The sequence below is a fragment of the Xenopus tropicalis genome, chromosome 9 (genome assembly GCF_000004195.4).
Source record: "Xenopus tropicalis strain Nigerian chromosome 9, UCB_Xtro_10.0, whole genome shotgun sequence".
Lineage (NCBI taxonomy): Eukaryota > Metazoa > Chordata > Amphibia > Anura > Pipidae > Xenopus > Xenopus tropicalis.
Window position 1 is genome coordinate 47,698,459 of NC_030685.2, and position 12,932 is coordinate 47,711,390.

General features: G+C 39.2%; 1 protein-coding gene across 2 annotated transcripts in view; it reads left to right on the plus strand.

The window, feature by feature from the left end:
• The window catches only part of LOC100145002 (uncharacterized loc100145002), a 49,939-nt gene extending 37,020 nt beyond the window's left edge, over positions 1 to 12,919 (plus strand). Inside the window, 4 exon segments of one of the 2 annotated variants that reach the window (NM_001126564.1) lie at positions 806 to 903; positions 3,316 to 3,384; positions 6,237 to 6,295; positions 12,391 to 12,919. In NM_001126564.1, coding sequence (NP_001120036.1) covers positions 806 to 903; positions 3,316 to 3,384; positions 6,237 to 6,295; positions 12,391 to 12,508 — 344 coding nt within the window. In that variant the 3' untranslated portion in view covers positions 12,509 to 12,919. 2 annotated transcript variants of the gene reach the window in all.
• Positions 12,920 to 12,932: the final 13 nt, after the last annotated feature.

A 12,932-nucleotide genomic window follows, 5' to 3' on the forward strand; every position in this document is an offset into this window, starting at 1 on the left:
ACATGAACAAGTAGTTCTTCACATTTTTTACACATTATTTGGCAAAACACGTACAACTATTACTGTTTTTGTGTGAATGAGATACACTCGGGTGCAGGCACATGTAGCTGATATACGCATAAAAACGCAAAACTTTGCGATATCTCACGTTTTTATGCGTATATCGGTTACATGTGCAGGCACATGCAGGAAGCGTAGGACGGAACTTTCAGCAAGCGCTTTTCCGCTTGCTGAAAATATCCGCCCTACGCCTTGTCTGACATTAGCCTGTTAGGTTAGACAGTTTTTCTTGAGTTAACCGCAGCATGAGTGCTAAATTAATTTGATTAGAAAAACCTGATATGTTTCCAGCTAAATGTCAAGACTAATCTAATGTAAGTTTGTCCTAAATCGTGAGTATTTGCTGTTGTACCATGGACTGCTTTCCCTTAAATTTAACACATCTGCTTTCTCCCTCTTGTAGGAATTCAGAAATGGTGCTTAAACCACTTGCTCATTAATTTGTTATATCAAAAACAAATAACAATTCAACTTTTTCTGTTTCTAAGTCTCTTAAGGGTTATTTGCTTATTTTATACTTGCACTATTGCATTATTATGAGAACAATCATTTAGACCAGGGGTGGGCAAACTACGGCCCGCGGCCCACATCCAGCCCGTTGGCCTTTTTAATCCGGCCCGCCGACTCCGGGTCCCTTTAAATAATTTCTGGGCCCTGATTGGTTGGGCCCCCGAGCCAAAAACTTTGCCCACCCCTGATTTAGACCTTAATACTGTGTAATTAACCTACAATTTGTTTTAAATAGAAACCAATAAGTATGGCATTTTGGAAATAGATGAAAACCAGAGAGTAATAGCACTGAGAGAAAAACCCTCTCCCAAAGAAACAGCATCACGACAAGCGGTAATATAAGTTTTCCTTTTTATTTTTCAGATGCCTTAAAAAATGTTTGCTTTAATCTTTTAGGTGCTAGCAGAATTTGGGATATAATTTACACTCCATTCCAGATGTTTTTTTAAGCATTTTGGACTCTGACTTCAGGGGCATTTCCTAAGGGAAAGCTTCTGTTTTTTATGTTTAATTTATTAATTAATTATTAATTTTTTTCCAGGGCAACCTAATCTTTGTGTGATATAAAGGCTCTAAATACCAAAAAAGTACATTTTTATAATTGAGGGCTATATATCATACATATATTTTACGTATAAAGATCCAACAGATTTGAAAAGTCCAATGTCTACCAAACATGCCAGTACCAGATCTATAGTTTTATAGTAATTTCCTAGATCAAAAACTTCCAGCAGTATACTACCACATTTTTTTTGTAAACTTTAGTTTTTATTGATTTTTTGCACGTTTCATTATTGTGTTGGGTTGAAAACCCCAACATACTGTTCTTCGACTTTAGCTTATTCTTCCGCTTCTTCTTATTCTTAATGCCCCCCATTTTCTAAACGCTACTCCTCCTACAGTTTTAGGGGTACAACACCCAAACTCCCCACACATCTTCGCCCTATAGCGGAGCAGGTTGCTTGTGCTTTTCTAAGCGATCCGGCCCCCTGTCTTTTTGTGGCGCCGCTCCGAACTCCCCAATTTTCCCATTGACTTTGACAGGAAAGATTTTCAAACTGCTGCCACACTTACAGCTTTGAAGCTACACCCCCCATTTGTTGGATGACCCCAAAGTGGGAGGGGGCAACAGCAGCCAATCATATTGTACCCATTGACTTTTATGGAGAAATTGAAACTGCTGCCAAACTTACAGCTTTGAGGCTACACTCCCCAAACTTGAATCACACAGTCATGGGCTCAGACTGAATGAAAATATGATGATTGTGGGCGGAGATGTGAACAGCCAATCAGATTTTACCTATTGACTTGGCAGAAATCCAACCTGCTGCCATTCTCACAGTAATAACACCGGGGTCCCCAAACTTTGCAGAGTTAGGCTCCAGGTAACTGTGGTTCAAGGTAAGAAAAAGTGGGCGGAGCCACCAATAGCCAATTCAGAGTTTACCTATTGACTTTCAATGGGGAAATTCAATCTGCTGCCATTCTCACAGTATTTACACCAGGGTCCCCAAACTTTTCACAGTTGGTCACTAGGGGACTGCAATTTTAGTTTTGAAAAGTGGGCGGAGCCACCAACAGCCAATCAGATTTCACCTATTGATTTTTATTGGTTTGTTGCCAGGCTTCCCAAACTTTGCATAGTCAGACACTGGGTGACTACGCATTTAAGGTTTTTTGTATTTCATTGTATCATTGTTTTCAGTGGGGAAATTTTAACTGCTGCCATTCTCACATGTTTAATGTCAGGGTCCCCAAACTTTGCACAGTTTGTCACTAGGTGACTATGTTCCAAGTTTAGAAAATTGGGTGGGGCCAACAACAACCAATTAGATTTCACCTATAGACTTCATATGTTTAAATTAAACTGCTGCCATTCTTTAAATATTAATACTAAGGTCTCCAAACTTTGCAGAGCTAGTCACCTGGTAACTGCAGTTCAGAGTTAGAAAAAGTGGATGGAGCCAACAACAGCCAATCAGATTTTATCTATTGATTTTCAATGGGAAATTCAACCTGCTGCCATTCTCACAGTATTAACACCAGGGTCACTAGGGAACTGCATTTTTAGGTTTTAAAAAGTGGGTGGAGCCACCAACAGCCAATCAGACTTCACCTATTGAATTTTTTTTGTTTATATTTAAAATGTTGCTTTGCTCACACTATTTATGTCAGGGTTCCCAAACAAGTGGGAGGAGCCACCAACAGCCAATCCATTTCCACCCATTTTATTGGTTTATATTTAAACTGATGCCATTATTTAAATATTAATTCCAGGGTTGTTAAAGTTTCCAGAGTTAGTCACTGGGTATTTGCAAAGTGGGCGGAGCCACCAACAGCCAATAACATTTCACCTATTTACTTTCAATGGTGAAGTGTAAAATGTGTCAGTCCCACAATTTTTATGCCTGAGTCCCCAAAATTTGCAAAGTTGGTCACTGGGGGATTGCAGTTCAAAAATAGGAAAATTGGGTTGGGCCACTAACAGCCAATCAGATTTCCTCCATTGACATTGATATGTATTTGTACACATTCAATGTACATTGAATGTACAATGAATGTACATTAAATTTGTACACATTGAATGTATTTGTACAAATGTACACATTGATTATATATATATATATATATATATATATTCCAGTATTGTATATAGGAATATTGCCTTGGATGCACATGGGCCAGTTTTTTAAATTAAAATGAATTCTGCTTATAATAAAAAACTGTTAATATTTTGTTTTTTAGTGCCCTTGTTTTTATATGTTGTCAAAGTACACACTACCTCTTGTACAAGAATTCCTTGATGAGAAAAAGGTAAATATTTTATGATTATTTGCATTGGGCAAATGAGTTGTTCATTATATCTGATAACTAATATAAGCAGGCATAATTATAATGCTATAATTCATGTAAAGTATATTGTTTATTACACAAGCCATACATGTGTGTGCTCCCCAGGGTCTGCTGTGGAAAGGATATTGTTGATATGGACCTGTGCAAATGGTTGCAAATGGTTTTTAAAGTGTTAAACTTTAAAGGAGACATATAGGATAAAGGAAAAAAAATCGAATCTTGTAGGCAATTATTGGTCATGGTTTCACTTTGGTCTAAAATTAAATAGTATCTGTAAAAATGGCCCCTTTATTGGAGCTTCCTATAAATCCTCTCTGCTCCCTGTCCTAGATTCAAATGAGGGGTGGGCAGATCCTTATGGCCAGAAGCACAGTAGGAGGTGAGTAGCCAATCACAGCCCTGCAGTCAAACAAGACAGACTTTAGTTTCCTATCAGTTCAGCCTAGCTGCTGATTGGTTCCCATCCTACAGTGCAGTGTGCTGAGTGCAGCTGCCCCCCCCTCCTTCACAGACACAGGGATTGGAGGCAGCAAGAAGTGGAACAGATGGGTGGAGATAGTGGGGTGTTTAGAGAAATTTTCAATAAATCGCCACCAAACACCACTTTTTAAAAAAACATTCCTTCTATATTTAGAGGAGTACAATTCATTGGCACAATATTGTGTATCACACAATATGTCCTCTTTAAAGGAGAAGGAAGGGTAAAAACTAAGTAAGCTTTATCAGAAAGTTCTATGTAAATACAGCTATAAGCACAGAAAAGCTGCAATGAGTCATCTATCTAAAGAAACACAGGATTTCTTCTTTTTTGTAAACATGTTCTTATCAGGTATCAGACTTCCTCTCTCAGAAAAATCTTTCATTCCCAGGGTCAGAGTCTGCGCAGTTCTCTCATCTCTCCACAACCAGGGTTGGCCATTGCAACCCTAGTATGGCTGCAGTCCACTGAAATTATGTTTAAAGTCCCACAAAAATTACTCACACAAAAACTACTGCACCCCCTTACAGACCTCCTTCTTTGTGTGGAAATGGGTTTGCTCCTAGTATTTGTCTGTTGATCGGCATCTTCTGATGTTGGAAAAATAAAAATGTGTGGACTCACCCTTGGCAGGATAAAATTCATAGAGTATGTTAGGCCCTGCCGCTCTTAGTTCTCTCATGACTCTCTGCAATGATATCCCTTACTATTGTACTGCATATGAGTAATCTGGAAATAGGACAATATTGCTGACATTCCAGCTGCTTGTTTTTCCACACTGCTTTTACAGCCATATCCTGGAAATTCAGAAAATGTACAATAAAAGTTTCGACAGTTAGACCCAGGATAAAGGCCATGTAGTAATTTGATAAACAAATTAATTACTAGCAGTGTGGAGAACAGAGATCCACAATGTGTTTTTAGCCATTATTCTGCAAAAAATGCTAGTGTCTTCTCCTCACTTTGCTCCAGTAAGATGATCATTCTTAAAGACGACATAATAAAAAACACATGTCCCAGTGCATTATACTCCTAAACCTATAAGGAATGTGCTTTAAAAAGTAGCGCATCTGTTCTACTTTCTGCTGCCTCCTTTCCCAGGCTGTGCAAGGGAGCCAGCGGCACACTGCCTTTGGTTGTGTAACTGCAGGGCTGTGGGCTATCCCCTCTTACTGTGCTTCTGGCAGGCACTGTTAGAACACACCCAATATTTACCGAGTGAACAGGGACATGACCAGCCCCACCTAAATAATTTTACTTGGTCAGCCTCCTGCCAACCCCAGATGCCAGGGAGCCAGAAAACTGTTTAGTTGTAGTAATCTGGTTGACAGACTACTTTATCTCTTTCCTAATTGAAAGCAATAATAACTTTCCTATTAAATCTTCTATAACCAAAATCAGTCTAGTTCTTACCCTGGAATCCTCACCTCCACTACTAGAGAGACTGGCTCCTGGCCATTAGAAAGACCAGTCCAAACAAGAAGTGACACTTCTGAGTTCACATGCTCATGTTTTCTTGCACAACCTGGCAAATCTGTTGGGATGTACAAACACTTTTATACTTCTCCACACCCAACTGATCAGCCCACAGCTGTTCGCCACCCTCAGCACTGCTGGTGATAAATAAATATATATATAAAAATGTTAATAATACACAAGAGCTGTGAGTATCCTGTAAATTAGGTCCTTATAAATGGTGCTTGGTGATATCATCAGTTATATTGGGTGTTTAGTGATGTCATTTCAGTCACATGACAAAAATTTGTGCATGATAATAAATAATGCACCCCTGTTGTAAAATTTGAGGATATTAGAGGATACCTTGGACTTACATGACCTGTATAAAAACACCCTGCCCTCTGCTTCATCTATTATATGGTCATGGTAGTCTTCAGTGATTTATAATATCCTTAATTTTTACAATAGTGGGTACACTATTAACTGTAATATAAATATATAGTAGGGGGGCCCAGTTAGTGATATGGGGTAAACACTCCTTTGTTATATTAGATATTCTTTCAACTGCTTAATGACAAATACAAGCTAAGGTGCCCTTAAAAAATGTTTACCCTATAAGGGGCTCTTTTACCAAATAACCTGAAAACCACTGTATTACAGGTTTTGTATATTTATATAGTATTTCTTTTTCAGTGCTTCTATTTACATTTGGTTATCATTCACTTCATTCCCATTGTTAAATCAGCCATATGTATCTCCAAGTAGCATTTCATATAAAGAGTATTTAAGCCTGGTTTGTTTTCTGGAATAGTGACTTTGAGGGATAATATTTTATGGTGATTTTTCAAACTGTCCTATATTAATATTTTTTTTCCAGAATTATCCTATTGATGAGAAGGATGCACCTGGTCACTTTTTATCTTGGCTTATAAAAAGGTAATTATTATATTTACAAGGAAAATCTATGAAACATATAGTCTTTTAATACAAGCTTTAACGTAATACCTGAAAGAGATACTGACACCTGAAATGAAATATTTTTAAAATATATCATTGCATTGTTTGTATGCTGTTTATAATTTTGCCATTAAAGTATTTGCCTGATGCTTTGCCTTACCTATCTGATCCCCCATGTTCCTCTATGATGTGGCTGCCATATTTGTCCTTTAGCATTAGAAGCTATAACTGACGGGTTGAAAAGGGACAGTAGAGTTGGCAAAACAGTCAGGTTTAGGAATTTAGGAACAAGAAAAAATTAGTTACATAAGCAGCGTTATCCGCGAGAAATGATTAACATGACTGTCATGCACAGGCAATATTACCCTGGCATGGCAAAGGGTTAAACCCTATCAACATCTGGTCGCAGGTTCCCACAGAGACCCTTAATTAAAGATACAACAAGGGACTGTGGGAAGGTGACAAATTCAGCAGAGTGAGCAGACAATTCAAAGCCAGTCATTTGTGGCCAGGAAACCTGAGGCCATTGGTTTCTATGATCTGTTGATCAAAGAAAGGCAGTTGTGGACCTAGAAGAACAGCAGGGGGAACAGCATACAGAAAATATGGATTATAGAAAGGGATCCATATCTCCTTTGCTTTAAGGTTCACATCCTAATAAATCATATATTGGTTATGAGGAGGTCCCATGCTTCCCAATGATACCAAACAGGGAATGCCTATACCCACCAGTTAGGAGGGATAGTTTCTGGGGGACTGGAACAGGTGACACCCCTCATGTTTGGTGTCCTTCTGATCGCCCACATATGGGTTAAAACAAGCCCCTATTTTCATTTAAAGGGCCTGTAGATGGAGCCGAATTGAGTCTAAACCTGTTGTACTTTGTTGAAATGTAATGCGCCATTAACCCTTTTCCTTTTAGTGTTAAAAATGTATCTGGTGACATCAGGGTTAAACTCTATGAATAGAAGTATTATAAGGTCAAGATTTTCATATTCGGCATAGGAGAACAAGAAGTGTTGAGAATCTGTTAATGAGTAAAATCATAAATATTGATCAGTCTACTACCAATTAAAAAATAAAAAAGCAAGTATCTGATTGGTTGTGATGGGCATCTGCCCTGGTGTATTTCTGTGAATGTGAACAAGTAATATGTTTTGTCTTAATAAGAGAATTACTGCTTATGTATCTAATAATCTTTGGAGGCAGTTCAACTTAAAATTAATATTGATTGTGGTGCAGACACAATCTTTTTCCTTTGCAATTTTTTTCAAAATATATTTTATGTTTACAGTAGTAAATAACTCGCAATTGTATACAGTTTAAATATGGCCATTTAAATCATCAGACTTATCTAGACCAATTAAACAGAATAGACAAAATAACAGAATAACAAATTGACCTGCATTCAAACCCATGTTCACTTGTGTTGATAGCATCCAAGCTAATCTGTGACTCCTGGAGGGTTCAATCTGTTGTGATCTCATGTCATGTGGGAGGGTCTGCACATAATTTTATGTTTTCAGTAGAAGTTGGTTATTTCTTATGAGTTCCGTGTCATACGTAGTGTTCTACAGGGAGATTATTGTTAAATATCTGGTGTGATTGGGGAGAGATATGATGTATTGGCCCAATGTGAAAAAAATCTAATTGTATTTTTGACCATAAGTTGTGTGTTTGGGGAAGCGTATAGTAATTTAAAAAGGATAAGCATATGGATACCGATATGTTGAAACTTTAAAAGTCTGCAGAGGTGTATATGTGGGATTCTGTCTTCTGAAGGGCTCTGACAGGATGTCTGGTTTTAAAGAAGCCCACCTGATTTTCAGTTAGTATTCTTGGCAGTATTTTTTGAAGCCCATCTGCCATTATTTTCCTCTAGAAAATGCGATCTCCTGAAAGGATGTGTTACATCAGAATAGTACATTAACTTAAGGTGGCTACACATGTGGCGATTTGCGATCTTTCAATCGGCCACTAACGTTCAGGGCCGAAACGGCAGATAAGGAGGTAGAAACAATAGGATTTCTACCTCCTTCTGCCGATTCAGCCCTGAAGGCAGATTTTGCTCAGGCGCCTTCTATGGCGCCCGATCAAAATCTTTTAACCCGCCCGATCGGCGAGTCAACCGATATCAGCAGCCTCCTGCCATATCGGTCGACTCGCCGACTTGCCATACACGCACCGACTATCGTACGAAACGAGGTTTCGTACGATATTATCGGTGCGTGTATGGCCAGCTTTAGGCTGGGCTATTAGGCTGCAGGTCATATGATTTTACCATAAAACTTATACATTTTACCATAACATATAGTTGCTTATCTATCACATCAAAACCTTGCCTTTTGGCATAGAGATTATTTGGACTGTGTAGAGGGAAAAGACAGAAGAAATGAGAATAAGAAAAACAAAAAAAAAAAGGGTACTGTTAAGACTAATTAGCCATCATTTAGGGGAGGAGAAAAAAAGAATGGGCCTGTAATTCTTGTATTGAGAATAATATCTCAATAGGATGGTCCTAGGTGGGAGGGGGAGAGAAATCATTGCTGCATTTCAATTATTTGTTGGAACATGGCCAGTTCATATTCTAGAATAGAAATTCTGCTTTCTGCTTCAGTTATATTCTGGTATTGATCTTTGAGTTGTTGAAGGACCTCTTCAATAGAATCCTTGATACATGCTAGTGGGTATGGACTCCGATGTATCTTCAGTTAACTTAGGCACTCTTTTCTTGTAGGGTATTTTGTTCTGAGGCTGCTTTCTTGTCTTTCTGTTTTGCTTTTGTGTGTTTTCCATACTATTCTCCCTCCTTCTTCACCTGTTTCCTGTCTCCACTAGTTACCACCGTTGATGTTTCAGTTCAGTTCTTAAATACATAGCCACAAGGCAGGTTGTGTCAGAAAATGGCTTATCTGTAAAGCATAATTTTTAAGCATCATTTTTATTTAGCACAAAGTTGAGTTGTCAAGTACTGTTGGCCCAAGGATATAGCTCTGTTTGATTGTATGCCTTCATTATTGTCTAGGTTTTGTCTTATTTGGGTAGCTATTGTATTGTAGTTTGGGAGTGTCTTGGCATTTATTGTCTCTCAAAAATAAAGTTTGCCCTTCCATGACTTGACTTATTGCTCCAACTGCTTGTATATTGTATTAGATTTTAAGGAGAAGGTACCTGGCCAGTCCGGGTCCACTGTGGGTCAACACCAGTTTCTTGTTTGTTAGAATGGCACATTTGCTGTCTCAACAAGAGAAATCTGCTCTCCTGTGACTTGGCTTATTTCTCCAGATTCTATGTACTATTCTATCCAGTATGAAGCTCGGGTTTTGCCGTCTTTCAGTAACCAATCCGAGGTCATATTGACACTTATCTCCATTGTGAACTTTAACTTAAATGCCAGACTAGAGAGCTGCAGGTTGAAAAGTGAAATAACTAAAAAATAACAAAAAAAATGGTATATCAACCTCTCCACATCTATATCAGGGTGATTTTTGGCCATGCTACCCAGTAAGACCTGCCAGATTTCTAAATACTGGTGATACTGACCATGATTAAAGCTCAAAATCCTATGAGGTCCAAGGTCTATTACTAGGTGTGGAAATGCTACTGCCTTCCCTTTACAGAATGGTAGCTACCTATAAATGACATACCAAATCTTTAGGTTAATGTCAGACAAGGTTCCACTTTTGATTCCCTCTGGCTGCATTATCTCTGCAGGTAGAGAGTAGCTGATGCCCTCTCCTTCACGGCTCACAAGGAGCAGATATCACTGACTCAAGCAGGAGCAGAGAAGCCAAGGCTACATCTCATCTGACATTAACCTAAATACCAATAAAAAACAGAATTTGTTGTCACCAACTCTACAAAACTATGTGTTACCACTAGGCTGCAGCCATATATGACAGTATCAGCAAATATCTTTTCTGGCAACAGTTACACATATTACTTAACAAAAAAGAAAGTGGTTATGTGCAATGATATAATACAGACAGGGTCAGACTGGCGCCGAATCCCCACAGGGCGTCCAGGGGAAGGGGTCAGATGGGGGTGGGGACCCCTGCGGGGGGGGTGTAAAGGCTGTGGTGGGGCCCATTGGAGGTGCAGGGGCCCTTGAGGCAGTAGCCCCGGTGGGCCCTGCACCCCCCAGTCTGACCCTGCCTACAGACACACATATATATATATATATATATAGCAAAAAAAGGGAAAGTTGTGCTCAACCACTAAATTTTAAACCATTAGGTGGGGGTGCAATGAGGTTGTGACCACGAAATACATAGAAACAACAACAAGAGATCCTCTGCACTAACCCCTTATCAATATATAGGACATTAAGACATTCGGTGCATTTAAGCTACTAAGAAATGCCCTTCCCTTTAAGCAAAACAGGGATTGTTTGTCCATATATTGCAATATACTTCAAGCTGGCCAACTGCGTCAAAGTCATCCCTTTTGACCAGTTCCTACACTGACTTATGCGATTCATTAAGAATTCTACTGCTTCAATATACATTTAGCCAAGGGACTAAGTTTTACCTGCAACTTTCTTGCTTTCAAGGTTAAAACCCCCATATGGTTGCCCTTTTATTGGCTCCACTGGGATCACCTGACTGCAGCTGGGAAGGGTGGGAGCTACAACAAGGAGCTGGCCACTGCTCCTGTATAAGCTATAGCAAAAAAAGGGAAAGTTGTGCTCAACCACTAAATTTTAAACCATTAGGCGGGAGTGCATATACAGGAAAATGCGTGCTACTTTGGAAAATGGTGCAACATGTATTGTATACCTTTCCATCAGCTATTTACTTCATTCCGATGAAACAGCAATTAGGGGAGATTAGTCACCCCTGGTAGCTGCTATTAACAGTGGGAGACTAATCTCCCCATGGGCCGTTAACTGGTAAAATATGTAGGATTTCGTCAACCATGTTTTGTCACTGCATCATATTTCGCACTAACACTACAATAAGTGCAAAGACTTCTTTGATTAATATGATTGGTTTACTTGCAGTGATTCACAAAAACTCATGTGTGTCATTACCATAAATATTTGTGATTGCTTTAGGGCGCAAAGCTTTGTCCCAGAGTAGCGTAAAAATAGAGCAGGTTACTAAATAAGGAAGAGGAGAGGCAAGGAACTAACAAACTGCAATAAAAATTTCAAGACATTGCATTCGTCCCCTTTCTAAAATTGTTACTCGGGATAAATTAGAGCCCACACACAGCCCGAAAATTGTATGAGACTAGGTTTGGTACCATTTTATCGGTACGTTTATGGCCAGCTTTAGTGCTTATGAGCTGATCTTTATTGTGGGTGTGAGAATCAGTAGCAACTGGTGGGGATAAGTGAGTGTATAGAGTTGGCAGGAAGGTGGACTGAGCCAGAAATCAGCAGAACGCTATAGGTAAGGTGTGAGGCCATTGGTTAGAGAGAAAATGAGTGAATTGTGGACCAATTCGGCAGCCTATCTGCCCGTGTAGGGTCAGAAACAAGGGGCCTGTCTGACCGATATCTGGCCAGATATCGATCGGCCAGGTAAGAAAATTCAGTCGGATCGGGGACTGCATCAGCTCGTTGCTCGTCAGCTGCCCTATTGACGCCAATATAATTCGATCGTTTGGCCCCAAGATCCAATTGTTTTGCAAGGTCCCAAATGAGCAGATCTTTCTCTGATATGCCTACCATGAGGTGGGATATAACAAATTGATCTGATTGTTTGGCTGAGGACCACAGCAATGAGCCAATGTGACCTTTTCCTCTTGTATAGAATTATGTGCAATGCAGGTGGCTGTCTGAATTTTTTTCTTCTTATGTGTGGGTATGAGTTTGTGTGGTTACACTGGCAGAATAAATGGGGTGAGCTCCCCAGCTAAAACTTTTGTTTTTGTTCATGTGCATTTCTGGGACGTCACCATACGTCTAAGAGACTACACACCACAGAATATATTTTAAGGTGAATGCAGCTGTGAATATTTTGTACGCTACAATTTTTTTTAATGTCTCTTTGTACATCTTTGTAGTGATGATTTTGATGTTCCAAAGACATAACTTTTTCACCTTTTTTTCATTTTTTTTTTTTCAGAAGACCTGTTTACATTCATCCAGTATCAGGCCGTTTTGACGTCGGAAATCTTGAGGCATATGTAAAATGCAACAATTACTTCTTGAACAAAGAGAGTATGTGTGGTTATCTCCAGTGACTGATTGCCATTTAAGGAAATCATGCACCTTGAGGGCAACATTAAGCTAGAATTTGTCATGAAATGAACAGCATCAAAGTCATATGCTCTGAACCGTTTGAATTAGACAGAAACACAGAAGGCAGTTTACAGGATTTGAGTTGGCTTGAGCAGGGGACCTCAGTGCCTTTCAATTCATAGGTATTTTCTGGTGTTTAATTTCCCACAGGGAACACAAGTTCTTGTGTGCAGCATAACAGCTGGTTTGTCACTGGCCTTAACTGCCCTGCAAAGGTGATTACTGTAAGGTTGCATTTATTTGTAATGTAATAAACAATGATGAATTGTTATCTAAATGTCTACTACCTTCAGTGTACATCTCAGTACAGATGTGTTTGCAAACTGCAAATAAACGTTGAGTTTTATAAACTAGTGCTCATACTGT